Source organism: Gossypium arboreum, chromosome 5 (genome assembly GCF_025698485.1).
Source record: "Gossypium arboreum isolate Shixiya-1 chromosome 5, ASM2569848v2, whole genome shotgun sequence".
Taxonomy (NCBI): domain Eukaryota; kingdom Viridiplantae; phylum Streptophyta; class Magnoliopsida; order Malvales; family Malvaceae; genus Gossypium; species Gossypium arboreum.
The window spans coordinates 18905377-18920280 of NC_069074.1; the positions used below are offsets into that span (position 1 = coordinate 18905377).

General features: G+C 34.8%; 2 protein-coding genes and 1 long non-coding RNA gene across 3 annotated transcripts; 2 read left to right on the plus strand and 1 right to left on the minus strand.

Annotated features, from left to right (window-relative positions):
• Positions 1 to 2450: 2450 nt before the first annotated feature.
• On the plus strand, positions 2451 to 6832 carry LOC128292833 (uncharacterized). The gene is made up of 3 exons (XR_008282780.1): positions 2451 to 2525; positions 3001 to 3083; positions 6575 to 6832. It is a non-coding gene; the product is annotated as an uncharacterized LOC128292833 (long non-coding RNA).
• Positions 6833 to 7897: 1065 nt separating this feature from the next.
• On the plus strand, positions 7898 to 9617 carry LOC108450487 (protein arginine N-methyltransferase 2). The gene is made up of 3 exons (XM_017748138.2): positions 7898 to 8313; positions 8500 to 8895; positions 9230 to 9617. Exons 1-3 carry the CDS (start codon positions 8037 to 8039, stop codon positions 9541 to 9543), a joined length of 987 nt encoding a protein of 328 aa, XP_017603627.1. The 5' UTR covers positions 7898 to 8036; the 3' UTR covers positions 9544 to 9617.
• A 703-nt stretch (positions 9618 to 10320) lies between these two features.
• Positions 10321 to 13368, minus strand: LOC108453395 (subtilisin-like protease SBT1.7). Its single transcript, XM_017751472.2, has one exon. The coding sequence runs from the start codon at positions 12987 to 12989 to the stop codon at positions 10683 to 10685; it is 2307 nt and encodes a 768-aa protein (XP_017606961.1). The 5' UTR covers positions 12990 to 13368; the 3' UTR covers positions 10321 to 10682.
• Positions 13369 to 14904: the final 1536 nt, after the last annotated feature.

A 14904-nucleotide genomic window follows, 5' to 3' on the forward strand; every position in this document is an offset into this window, starting at 1 on the left:
GTCATCGAGGACTAAAACGGAGAATTACAATGTGTATTACTATAATTCAAATTTTAATTATTATTGATTGCTGAATTTTTATTGTTATGTATGGTAAGTAAGACTTGAGGTAAGTATGTGAAATTGATATGAATATTGAGTGAAAATGAAAGTGATGCAAATTGAATCAAATTGAATTGAATAAGTGAATTATGGAATATGTAATTATTTGAAAAGTGTATTGATTGAAAAATGATTGGTGATTTGAATTGTGAATTGAAAGTGATATAGGATTGAGAAAGTGAATTGAATACCCTATTAACTAGTCGGGTTGAGTCGGATATATTTGGCATGCCATAGGATTGGAAGTGTTCAGGGATACTTGACCTCGAGTCGATGAGACACCGGGTGTCACTATATTTCTTCGGATAGATTCGATGAGGTATTGGGTACCAACTTTACTTCGGCTAGGCCGATGAGACACTGGTGTCAACTATTACTTGAACTATCCGATGAGGCACTAGGTGCCATATTGGTGTGTTTGGTTGGATTCGTATCCGCCAAAGTCCGAAAGTTACGTTAATAGGGTGAAAAATTGAAATGTGAATTTGAGGCATTGAAATGAGAAGAATTACAATTGAAATTGGAATTGTGATAATAAGAGAAAAGTATGAAATGTATATTCATAAGTGATATAAATTTAAGTTTGAGAAAATACATTGATTTATGAATTAGTACATATGACATTAATTGTTAGGTATTTTAATATTTATGTTTTTACTATTGTTGATATAATTTGATTTATAGTAATACCAATTGAGTATATCCATACTCAATGCATGACGGTTGTTTCAGACGCAGTTAGTAGAAGTCAAGTGTCCCGTTCAAAGATCCGAACATTCCCGACTCCAACACAAATTTGGTGATGTATATTTTTCTTTTGGGTAAAGGTGGCATGTACATAGTTGTTATATAGTCACTTGAATATGCATATTACTTTGGGTAGTGAAGGTTGAATTATAAGATTTAGATGGTTAAATGAAATGGTAAGAAAAGTATATGATATTTTGATACATGAACATTAAGTTGTTAAATGAATGAAGTTTTTAATCAATTTTGAATGATGCTATGATAGTTATTAAGTTGAAATTATGTTAATGATATAAATATTAGTTATATGAATGTGAAAAATTGGTGCTGGTTGTTTTAGTTTGAATTTGCGGAGGTTTTAGGTAAAAATAAGCGAAATGTCTTTAAATTTTTATTAAAAAAAATTCAAAATATTCGAACAAGTCCCGTTCTACTTTTAATACGTGTTTGAACTTCGAGAGTTCAAGATAGGGACTTAATTATTATATTATATTATGAAAATTTTTAATAATTGTAAATTATTAGTAAGTTGTCTGATATGTCCGGTAATGCCTCATAACCTCGTTCCGGTAACGGTTTGGGGTTAGGAGGTGTTACAGAGGCAGTTAAAACCCCATGAGAGGAATTATCCTACTCACGATTTGGAATTGATCATGGTGGTGTTTGCTTTGAAAATTTGGCGACATTATTTGTATGGTGAAAAGTGCCGTATATACCGATCATAAAAGTCTTAAGTACTTGATGTCACAAAAGACTTGAATTTAAGACAATGAAGATGGTTGGAGTTATTGAAAGATTACGAGCTTGTTATTGATTATCATCCGGAAAAGCGAATGTGGTTGCTGATGCTTTGAGCAGAAAGTTGTTGTTTGCTTTGAGAGTTATGAACACTCAGTTGAAAGTGTCAGATGATGGTTCGATTCTAGCAGAGCTAAGAGTAAAACCGAAGTTTTACAAGAGATTTCTGAAGCTCGTAAAGATGATCAAGATTTGCAAGCCAAGAGAAAGCAGTGTGAAGTTGATACAGAGTCAGATTTCAAAATTGGTTCTGATGGGTGTTTAATGTTTAAAGATCGGATTTGTTTGTAACGGCCTAATTTTCAGTGGTGTCAGAAATGGTGATTTGAGATCACTAAATTCGACAAATAAGATTGAACAAGATAGTAATTTAATATTTATGAGTCAAGTAAGAATTTAGAAGAATTTGTGAAATGGTGAAATTAGTGAATTAAAAGAATTTATTAGGTCAAACGGGTCAAAAATGAGGTATCGAGACCTCAAAGTTGAAAATTGAGCTATAAATGTTTTTATAAATATTTATGGAGTGTCATTGAGTTAGTATTAAAGTTTCGTTAGAAAATTTTAACGTTTGGATGGCTAATTAATTAAAAAGGACTAAATTGAAAATAGTGCAAAATTTGTTAAATTGTGAGTAAATAGCTTAAGTATTTAAAAGATGGATTTAAAGAGCAATTAGACCCAAAGGTTAATGGCTGGACGGTTTGGGTATGAAATAAGCAAGAAAACAATGTGAACAAGGGCAAAATTGGAAATAGCATAAAAGTTAATAGTTAAATAATGATGTAATTGAAAAATCTAGACATTTCTTCATATTTTCTCAGCCAAAACGCCATAGAAGGTCTGGAGAAAGCTGGTTTTTCATATTTTTACATCATGTGAGTTTAATTCTTACTTTTCTTGATAATTTTATGTTTTTATGACTTTTACAATTAGGTCCACTTGTAGAATTCATTAGTTTTTGATTTTATGGGTGAAATTGGAAGTTACCCTGGATGGATAAGGAATTTTATGATGATTTATTATGAAATTTAAGTTCTAATTTCATATTAAGGTGGTTTTATTAAGTGATTTTGATAGGAAATGATATTTAGAACCTAATTGTGAAAAAGTTGTGAATTGAAGGTTTCTGTTGAAATTAAGAATATAAAAGGTTTTGAAATAGTTTATAATGATAAAATAAAGTGTTAATTGAGAAAAATTAGTTCAATTGATGGGTGAATTGAGCAGGACTAAATTGTGAAAACTCAAATTTTGAGGTAAAAGTGCAATTTTGAAATTTGAACAGCATAAATTGTGAAGTGAAATAGAATTGAAATGGATGCTAATGAAGGAATGATTTTATAATTATAGATCAAGAAAACGAACTAAATCGTGGAAAGGAGAAAATTCAAGAATAGTCCCTGAATTTCTACGACTTTTGCAAATTAGTCCAGGTAAGTTCATATGGCAAAGTTCAATGTTTTGATATGAAAATCGTATGATTGTTAAAGTATTTTATTGTTGATGAATACTATCAATTTGCATTAACTAATGAATAATGTGTAACTAAAAGTACAAATTAGTAGGAACAATGGATTTGAGTGCTTCTATTCTGTGACCCTGATGAATTGACGAAAAATATGTGATAAGTGTGCCCGTTTAAGACCATAGCTGAGCTATGGCATCGGTGCAATGTGATAATGTGACTTCGTATAAGACCATAGCTGGGCTATGGCATCGGTATAATGTGATAATGTGATTCCGTATAAGACCATGTCTGGGATATGGCTTCGGTATGATATGTTGTAACACTCCTTACCCGAGACTGTTGCCAGAATCGAGCACGAGGCATTACTAAACTTAATCTATCACTTAAATAGTTTTAAATTGTTTATTTAAGCTTTTCGGAATGTGCTGCCATTCTGTGTCATAGTCGCCTAAAAATTCATATCTCGAGTTTCAAAACTCGAAATTAAGATCCGTAAATTTTTAATGAAACTAGACTCATATATCTATCTATTAATTTTTTTCTAGAATTTTTGACTTAGCCAATTAGTACAGTTTATTAGTTAAAGTTACCCCTGTTTCAGAATTTGACTGCACTGGCCTCTACTTACTACGAACCACTTTTCTCTCTGTACAAAAATCATATGACTATACCGTTTGTTTCTATTAAAACTAGATTCAATAAGGATTCTAACCATATAAGGTAAACCACCTAATTATTTTTTTAAAATTTATGGTGAATTTCTAAAGTTGAAACAGGGGATCCAGAAATCGCTCTGGCCCTATTTCACTAAAACTCAGATATCTTATAAAATACAAAACCTTTACCTGTTTTGCTTAATCCATATGAAAATAGACACAATGAGCTTTAATTTCATATATTATTCACCATCAACCCATGTCTCTACAATTCCTTGTGATTTTTCAAAATCACGTTATTTCTGATACTTGAATCTGTTTTTAAGTTACTTTCACATTTTTCTTAGTTTTCATGTGATAGTTACTACTTATTCATACATACTATTAAACATGTATATCATCAGCCCTTCTATTAGTTAATCACTAGCAAGTATTTACACATCATTCATTGATCATATCATATCAAAAGAAACCAAGTTCCTATACATGCCATACACAAAACGAAACGTCTAACTATACCAATGTGATTTCTTCGATAGTGTGATCGGTCTCCGACGTTTCCTTCGATCCCCGAGTGGCTTGATAAGAACTATAAGAAAAAGAAAATGAAGAGAGTAAGCACTAGGCTTAGTAAGCTTACAAGCAAATAAATTACAACATTCAACATAATGAATAATTATACATAATGTCACCTAGCCTCATAAACTTTCTTTACTTCTCATTTTCTACCTTCTTCTTTACTCATTTACCTTCTTTCTTATCTGACCTTTCACTATTCATAAATATAATCTACCTTCCCTTTTGCTGATAATTCACTGTAATTTAACGTGTACAATGACCCGTTGAACCACTCGGAATACTAAGGATACTAGGGTCGTTTTTGTCTATCAATATCCTGCCAATGCCATGTCTTCGACATGGACTTACATGAATTATTCCTGTCTCCAATGCCATATATATATCTAATATGGGCTTACATGGCTCATTCCTATCTCCAAAGCCATATATCTGATATGGACTTACATGGCTCATTTCATCTCGTCTCCGTCTCCGTCAACCCTAATATCCTAACATTCCTAAGGTTCAAACGGGGCTTCCTGATGCTTTTTCTCTGTCACTTCGCCTTTAATTCGACTTTAAATATTCTCATAACATAAATATATAAATGCTGGAAATTGACAATAATAATGTAAATAAAAGAATATTGCATTTATTTACTGTAAACTTACCTCGATACAAAATGTGACTAAACCTTACAATTTAGTCCTTTACTTTTTCTTTTCCTCGTTCTTCTTTGGATTCTTGATCTATAATATAAAATATTTTTACTCATTAGCATTTATTTGATTTCTATTTCACTTCACAATTTATGCTGTTCAAATTTTGAAATTGCACTTGTACCCCAAAATTTACAGTTTTTACAATTTAGTCCTTGCTCAATTCACCCATCAATTGAACTAACTTTTTTCTCAATTAACACTTTTATTTTATCATTATGAACTATTTCACAACCTTTGACATTCTGAATTTCAACACCAACATCTAATTCATAATTTTGCTCACAATTAGGTCCTAAATACCATTTTCTATCAAAATGACTTAATAAAACAACCTTAATATGAAATTAGAACTTCAATTTCATAATAATTCATCATAAACTGCCCTTACTCAACCAGGGTAACTTCCAATTTTACCCACCAAATCAAAAACTAATGAATTAGATTATTGGACCTAATTGTAAAAGTCACAAAAACATAAAAATTACTAAGAAATAGTAAAAATTGAACTTACATGGTGCAAAAAATATGAAAAACAAGCATAGGATACCTGCTACGGTGTTTCTGGCTGAGAAAGATGAAGAAATGTCTAGATTTTCAATTACATCATTATTTTAACTATTAACTTTTATGCTAATTCCAATTTTGTCCCTTGTTCACATTGTTTTCTTGCTTATTTCATACCCAAACCGTCCAACCATTAACCTTTGGGTCTAATTGCTCTTTAAATCCATCTTTTTAAATACTTAAGCTATTTACTCACAATTTAACAAATTTTGAACTATTTTCAGTTTAGTCCTTTTTAATTAAATAGCTATCCAAACATCAAAATTTTCTAACGAAACTTTAATACTAACTCAATGACACTCCATAAATATTTATAAAAATACTTATAGCTCGATTTTCAAATTTGAGGTCTCGATACCTCATTTTTGACCCGTTTGACCTAATAAATTATTTTAATTCACTAATTTCACGCTTTCACAAATTCTTCTAAATTCTTACTTGACTCATAAATATTAAGTTACTATCTTGTTCAATCTTATTTGTTCGATTTAGTGATCTCAAATCACCATTTTCGACACCACTGAAAATTAGGCCGTTACATTCTACCTCGGATTTGTGGTTTCGCAACCACTGTTCCGTTTAGGCCTTATTTCGGGATGTTACATATGTGAACCGTGTAAGACCATGACAAGGCTATGGCTTCGGTGTGTGATGCGTAACAATGTGAAAGTCCATAGTTTACTATGGCAATGTGATAATGAAGCACTCAATTCCCTTATTGTTCCTTAAATTGACAATGAAGTAAATGAGAAATGGGCCTAAGGGAGTTAAATTGTGAGTAGCCATATGGAAATTATTCCAATGAGTTATTAATGAAATTGTGATTTGGAGGATGAAATAGTTAAACTAATAGATATAAGATTGTGTACGATATTTGATATGATTTGTGTTTATATGCCTATGAGCTTACTAAGCTTCAATAAGCTTACTTGTGTGTGTTTAATATTTTTATGTAGATTGACTTGAAGTGAAGTGGGTAGATCGGATCAACACAACAGGGCACACTATTCAGATCAATTCTGGTAGTTTTTGTTTTATGTTTAAAGATTTGTATGGCATGTATAGAGTTTGAATGAATTGAAGTAAAGATGTTATGAACTAGTTAACAATATTTGTACTAAAACAGTTTTTGGTAAGTAGCAGTAGTTTGACTTTGAAAATTCACCATAAATTGTGGAAATTGAGTTAAGGGCTGGGAAAAAGATGAGATTAAAGCCTAATGAGTCTAGTTTCATATAGAGGAAACGGTGCATGCAATTGGATTTTATGTTATGAGATATTTAAATTGTGGTGAGACAGAGTCTGAATGACTTCGAGTTCCCCTGTTCTGATTTTAGAAAATCATTAAAAATTGCACAAAAATAATTATGAGTCATACTGTATATGTATGGATTCCTCATTGGGTTTATTTTTAATAGAAACAAACGGCATGGTTATTTGAATTTTGTATAGAGAGAAATTTGGTTCGTAGTGCACAGGGGTCAAAGTAGCCAAACCCTGAAATAGGGGAGGATTTAACTAATAAACTGTACTAAGTGGACCAACCAAAAATTATCAGCTAAAGGTTTTTAAAATTTTAATTAACAGTTAATTTGATTAGAAACTGAATAATTAATTAAATTAACCAATTAACCAAAATTATTAATAATGAAATATTATAGGCTCAATATATTAGATAAGTCCAATATATTATATAAGCCGAAATATAAAAAATCAAAGGATAAACTTAAACATTAGTGAATTTATACAAATTAGTATAGTCAGCTTAGTAGATTTATATATATTTTAAATTAAAAATTTAAACAAAAGTTAAACAAAAAGGAGAGTAAAAAGCCCTACCTAGTAAATTTAAGTTTTTTTCTTCTTTCTATCGTCAAACTCAAAACAAAATCTGAAACAACTTGAGTTTTGACCATCATCTTCGAATTTTCTTCTTCCTTCAAAATTTTTTATTTCGTCTCATCGCTCAATTTTTTTTTTGTGTTTTTAAATTAAAATAATATTATAATTTTTTTCATGTTTCAAACTTATTTGAAAAAAAAAAATGTAAAAATTTAAATTAATTTTGGTTAGCCATCCGAATTAATCAAAATTATTTTATTGATTGTTAAAAAAAATTGATTCAATTAATGATTAAAAATTTTAAAATTTCAATTAATAATAATTGGATTCAAATATTAACTGAAACGACTATTTGAACACCTCAGGGCAAGATCTACAAAGTTCGTCTTGACAGTTATAATTTTGTCATGATATAGAATGGAATAATTATAAATTCAGAAAATTTAGGGGAGACTTATGTAATTATGCCATAATCTTGTGGAGGTAAAAGAAAAATGATCTTGATCTCACTTGGCTTAGCAGGGTTTTACTTAACATTTCCTCTCCACTGAACCAGGTGCAGTACTAATCGCAGACATGGAAACAGAAGGAGAGCAACTCTGCGAAGCTGCAAGAAACGGCGACGTCGCCAAAGCGAAAGCTCTGATAGAGTCAGGAGCCGACGTCTCCTTCTTCGACAGCGATGGACTCACGCCGCTCATGCACGCCGCCAAGCTCGGCCATACCGATTTAATCAAAGCTCTCCTTGAGGCTGGCGCACCGTGGAACGCTCTTTCTCCTTCTAACCAATCCGCTGGTGACTTTGCCATGGACTCCGGTCACCAGGAAGCCTATGAAGCCCTTCTCAATGCTGGTAATCCATTACTTTGTTTTAGTTTTTACTTGAAGCTTAATATAAGACAGATTAAGGAAGCTGAATAATTCATTAAATTTAGTAATTGTAACCAATTAGAACTAATAAAGGTTACCCGTGGATTGGGAGCTTTCCAACAGGGACTTTATATTATGAGTTGACAATTATGTATCTGTAATTGGACAGGAATTCAGGCTGAATTGATTTTGGGATCCATTGCAAGGAAAACAAAAAAGAATGGTGATTTTGAAGGGGATTACTTGGAAGATAGGGTTACTTTTAGCGAGGATAAGTTGATGGACTCTGATAGCAAGGCTGTGATGATGGCTTGGGAGAAACCATTGATGGAAGCTCATGCTAAAGCTGTTTGCTCTGGAGGTGGTAACGTTCTAAATGTTGGATTTGGAATGGGTCTTGTGGATACTGCTATTCAACAGGATGGTCCAGCCACGCACACAATCATTGAGGCTCATCCGGAGGTCTATGCACGCATGCTTCGCACTGGTTGGGACAAGAAGGATAATGTGAAAATAATATTTGGGCGTTGGCAAGATGTTCTTTCACAACTTGAATCTTATGATGGTAATTTGAGATCTGTTTTACCACTGAATCTCTATGCACATGTGTATCATTATGTATGCCACTTATGTTATGACATGTTTTCTTCTTATTCAGTCAAAGTTACGGATTAGTGTAGTTTCTTTGAATGATTAGAGTGTTTGAGTTTGATTACTAATAGTTTGAATTCATTCCTTCTGAAGCACAGAACAATAGTTAAAAGAAAAAAGAAAAATCCTTCTGAAGGGAAGTGCTGCCAGCTAATGTAGAGTAACCTTTTGTCATAGAAATGTATCCTTGTGGTATATAGGACTACCTACTTAAATAACAACTTGAATTGTATGTGAAACTTGTACAGGTATTTTCTTCGACACCTATGGAGAATATTACGAAGACCTGAGAGAGTTTCATCAACATCTTCCTAAGTTATTGAAGCCTGGAGGAATCTACTCGTTTTTTAATGGCCTTTGTGGAGGTAATGCATTCTTCCATGTTGTTTACTGCCAGTTAGTTTCACTAGAACTGGAGAATCTGGGGTACTCGACGCAATTAATCCCCTTGCCTGTGAAGGATTGCTTGGGAGAAGAAATTTGGCGTGGTGTGAGTCAGAAATATTGGCAACTTGATACGTATTATCTCCCTGTTTGTCAGTCTATAGAGGAATCTGAATGATGATTTCATATGTCCAATATGTGAATTATTTTGCTCCCTTAAATTTGGATTTATCTCAAAACACTTCAATATCATCTTCCATGCATTTCCTGACTTTGGATTGCTGAATGCATATGATGACTGGTTATAGTTGATGTTGCACTATCTTTTCTTGCTCGATTCACTATGCGCAGATAACATCTTGCAGAGAATTGGTTATTGAAAAGAACTAGTCCATTGTGTATATGCTGGATCTATCCCCAATTCCTTTGTCTGGTTAAGCTTCATGGCTGGAAAATAGGACAAATTACTCGTTAATAAGCAAAATTATGATTACAATATGCTTGAAGTAATCATCATAGAATTCTTCAAATAAAAAGGAAAAAATGAGTCTATGCATAAGGAGAGACATGAATAAATTAATATTTTCCAACATTGGCCAAACCGCATATACAATCGGAAAGATCTTTTGACTGCTATAATGAATAATTCTTTGTTTTAGATTGCTCTTCAGAGTACGTTTAGGTAAATAAAAAAAAAATCATTTGCTCAAGTTTCTTGGTTTTTTCCCCTTGTTTCCTCGGTGTTACTGTGGCAAAACCCTTTAGTACACGTTAAAAGAGGCTACATCTTAGATGCCTGTGATTAATATCCCAAGCGCTGTTTCCTTTGTTGGTTTTGATGCTAGTTGGCTGGGGCAGCAAATCTTTCTGACAAATCTTGTAGGTATGAAGTATGAGATTAATGGGAAAAAAAAGAAAACAATAATAAATAGAAAGAAACATAACAATAACCCTCTTTTATCTTTCTCAACAGTGTGAACTATGATAGACAAGGATATTGGAAGAATGCAAGATGCAATATTTGTAAAACATGACTTATAACTAGGAATCCAGTTTAAATTAACATGCTAGTTCCTTATACAGGTAGGCCACTATACAATTATTCCCCGACCTGGCCCTGACCTTTTTTTAAAACCCAATTTACTGTCCCCTAAATTTTTTTGGAAAGCATTTATGAATACAGTTGGAGCTGCTTTGTGCGTTGCTGTAATATGAGATAGTACGAGATGGATTCATATACTATAAGAGAGGTCTCTGGTGCGCTAAGGGCACTTGAAAGTCCCAGTATTAGTATCATGAACCTAATTGTTGTCATGGTTATGTCCAACTGAAAGCTATTGGACTACCAACAATGTGTTTTCCATCTGACCATTCCAGACGAGCAAAGCTGGTTGTACCAGACGGCATAGAACTCGTTTTGAATGTCACTGTGTAGCTCTTTTTCTCGTATTGTGCTTTGAAGCTAAGCGTTTCTGGCTCAACTGACATTTTCACTGCTTGAGTCTGTGAATACAAAGAAACCTTATAAGTTGTCGGAGCACCAACATTAGTAAGGGTCCTAGTATATTTGATGATGCTTGAGGAGTCAGTACCACCCCTTCTGCCTGACGCAGTTTCCAGAGGAACGGAGAAGGATGGATAGTTAAAATCTCCCAAGGTGTACTTTTTGCTTGTCTGGCAAGTGAAGCCTCTGTGGGTAGTGCTCTTAATTTGATTTGGTGTGTAGTTCAAAGCACAAAGAAAACCGAGGTAGTCATCGACAGTGGCATCGTATACAAGGCCGGGATCAAGGGCTGCAACTGGGTCGGCATGTCCGGCACCATAATCAAACGGCGTTGCTGGTCCTCCAGTGGCAACATCTTCGATCTTTTGACCAGTTTTATAAGCTGTATAAGCTGTGGTCATGAGGGCAGATTTAATGGCTGCTGGACTCCATTCAGGATGAGCAGCCTTGACAATTGCAGCTAAGCCACTAACATGAGGGCATGACATTGATGTGCCTGAAATGATGTTGAAGTTTACATGCCTTGGGTCACTCTGTAGTCCGGTTGGACCAACAGCACCAGTCCACCCAGCTAGGATATTGACCCCTGGTGCAATAATGTCTGGTTTAAGTATTGCTGGAGTGACTGGGTTTGGACCTCTAGAACTGAATGCTGCAACCACTGGTGATGGTTGAACGCCCAACTTTGTGGTTCCAGGACCGATTTTGGCTGTTGGATTACGAGTAGAAGATATATATTTCTTGATTGCATCCCCGGTCTTCTGTCCAACAGCTGCTGAAGGTAAGAGATGCGCATCGGCGACTAACTCTTCTCCAAAAGTATCTGTGTTTGTCAAAATCATCCCTATGCCACCAGCATCCTTCACCACAACACCCTTTTGGACCCTCGCACTACCTCCTCGATCACATACCACTATCTTTCTGGCAACTTTTTCTGGAATCAAACTTCCGGCCATGCAAAGAGCTCCACCACTTGAATTACTCACATTACCGCCATAAACTAGTGGCACCATGGAATCAGATAACTGCTTTCCATTATAAAGTGTCACACCGGAGTGTAGTTCATTGTTACCCAGAGTAATAGAGGCAGGGAAATCACGGTCCAATGTTCCAGCACCTACAGTGGTTATCCACGGTGCAACATTTGACAAGCTGCTTGGTATGGGTCCACCGTTTCCAGCTGAACAAGATACAAAAATTCCATTTGCAGCTGCTGTGAATGCTCCAATGGCAACAGTGTCACTGTAGTACTCCGACAACCCTCCCCCGATAGACATTGACAAAACATCCACTCCATCTGCAACAGCCGCATCCATGGCTGCTACAATATCAGAGCCAAAACACCCACCAAGCCAACACACCTTGTAGACGGCCACTCGGGCATGTGAAGCCATCCCCCGTGCTGTCCCAGAAGCATATCCTAGCAAGTTAGCAGAGGGCACAACTGACCCTGCAGCTGTAGTTGCTGTGTGAGTTCCATGTCCATCATCATCTCTCGGGGACCTTGACTCCATCGTTTCATCAATAGGCCCGAACGCAACTTCATACCCTTTTGAAAAGAACTTGGCACCAATTAGTTTCCTGTTGCAGCTCGATGCACTGAAGTTTTTCCCCACCTGGCACTCGCCTTTCCAGCGTGATGGTACTGGTCCAAGTCCCGAATCATCGAAACTTTTCAGCTCGGCCCAAACTCCGGTGTCCAATATGCCAACAATCACTTCACCCATTGAATCAGAGGCGGGGAAGAGAGTAGTGCTCTTTCCTAACCCGAGGAACTCTGGCGTTCTAGTTGTGTGCAGCTCATATATCACCTCAGGTAAAACAGAGAGAATTCCAGGTTGTTCTCCTAGTGCTTCAGCTTCCTCAGTTGTTAGCATCGTCGAGTAGCCATGGACTACGTTTTCATATCTGTAAAGCACGGATGCCGAGTCCGAGACAGATTTTAAAGACGAATCATACCAGAGGGCGCGATCAGTGAAAGTTTCTGGCATGTTGGACTTGTCCACGTGAACTATATAAGTCCTTTTAGCTTTCTGGATCTTTTCTTCTGCTGCAATACATGCATAATACAAACTCAGAAATAGAAAGATTTCTACTAGTTTGAACTTCGGCGACTTCATCGCTTCAGTCTAGGAATTAACAGGGTGTTTCTTTTGGATGAATGAATGTAAGAAAGGAAGAACAGCTTTGGTCTGCAATTTCCCTTACTCCCGTTTGCTGAATGAATAGGTCACCAAGGGTCTTATTATAGGATGAGATTTGGTATGGCCCCCCCAACAAAATATGCCCTACAAGAATGGTAGATTTTTCTTCTTTCAATGATTGATGATTAAAATAATAATGTTAAACACCTCAAATCTAATAAATTCTATTGCAAGCTATAATTATTGGCATAGGCATAGAAATCGAGTGGCAAATAATGGCTGCTAACTTTACTATTCATTTTTCTTACATTAAGTCTTACTTGTCTGTCAGTGGCTTGTAAATTAGGAATTTGCTTAATTCTAAATGGACCGAAAACAAGGTATATATTATTATTTGTTTGAGATCTTTTGGTATCTAGTAGGTATATTAGACTCCCATAAAATCTGAAGTTGTGTCAGATCAAACCCCTAAACAAGGGGTAAACTTCTGCTAGTGTTGTTTTTGCCATCTACGAGATTTTAACTTGAGACTTTGCTTAAGGGTAATGAATTTGTGTTTTTTATTGCTTGTCTAGAATGTCAGCTTTAAAAATATGGAGCAAATAAAGGCTCGCAAATGTAGGGAAGGAAGTGGTTGTGCATATGGCAAGCTCTCACTTTTTTAGTTAATATTTATGATCCTTTTTAACATGAAATAAAATTTCATTATTTAGTCAATTGTACATGAATTTCAAGGTAAATCAATTGAGGTTGTTGGATATATGATTTCGACAGGAAACATTTAAACGAAAATGATAAAAAGGAAGGCTGAATTCGTCAACGATTTGGTATTGAAATGGAAGCTAAAGAGGAGATTTCAATATTTTTACAACACTTAGGCACACTATCATACTTGTTACAGGTAAGCAAAAGGTCCTTTCAGTTTTAGTCACTCTAATTAGACAAATATGTACAGGCCATCAATCATCAATCCCAGTTAAGCAAAACGCTTAATTTGCCAGTTGCTTTCATAATTAGTCTGTAAAAATGGTGAATCTTGCTGGCAAATCTGAGACGTGTAACATTTAAGGGTTTGTTTCTTTTTCATAAATTAGCATACGAAAATGAAATATCAGGGAATGGTTTTTCATTATAAATTCTGAAAACAGAATTTGCAACAATGATTTATGTGGTTTTTTAGAACATGTTATCTTTTCTTCAGATCTGCAGTGCCTTTTCACCGAAAATTCCAACTTTTTTATTCATTGTAAATTAAGCATCTGCGATAATAATGATAAATTTTATGTGATGATTACAATATGTTATCTTTTCTTGTAGATCAGGATTCTCTTTTCACCCAAAATCCCACCTTCAAAAAAAATCAACCAATGATACTATGGAAAGTGATAGTGGGGAATCCACTAATTTCGCCCTCGTTAAGGATGCTGGCGAGGATTAAAGCTACTGGCTCTTCAACTTTTTCTTTAATCCAATAAGATATCATTACCCATGCAGCTGGTTGCCTGGTGCCATAGTGGAAAAAACTCTATGGATTGGCCATATCCCAATGGCCAAAAGCAACTTATTCAGGGCTGAAAAGAAAAAAGGATTTTAGAATTCTGTGCAAATTGTGAAAATGGAGTCATTAAGTCATTCATATGACCTAATATAATTTAACACAAAAAAAGCAAACTAAAGGTTCATAGGGAAGAGATGGGGCTTTGATTATTGGGATGGAATTATTGGAATGTTCAATCACAACAGACTCGAAAGGTTTGTTTCTCCCACTTTATCTGATAGTAATATATTAGTGGCAATTTGCTGGAAATGGACCCCTATCCCTCTAATCATAGCCATGCATTTTATGGATCAGTGTCGTTTAGCAATTAATTCTTGTCTAAACGAAAACTAA

Bases quoted from the DNA above. Each gene is read 5' to 3' on its own strand.
- LOC108450487 (XM_017748138.2), top strand. From the start codon at position 8,037: ATGGAAACAGAAGGAGAGCAACTCTGCGAAGCTGCAAGAAACGGCGAC. The intron at 8,314-8,499 runs GTAATCCATTAC...GTAATTGGACAG, and splicing joins TGAAGCCCTTCTCAATGCTG to GAATTCAGGCTGAATTGATT. The intron at 8,896-9,229 runs GTAATTTGAGAT...AAACTTGTACAG, and splicing joins ACAACTTGAATCTTATGATG to GTATTTTCTTCGACACCTAT.
- LOC108453395 (XM_017751472.2), bottom strand. From the start codon at position 12,989: ATGAAGTCGCCGAAGTTCAAACTAGTAGAAATCTTTCTATTTCTGAGT.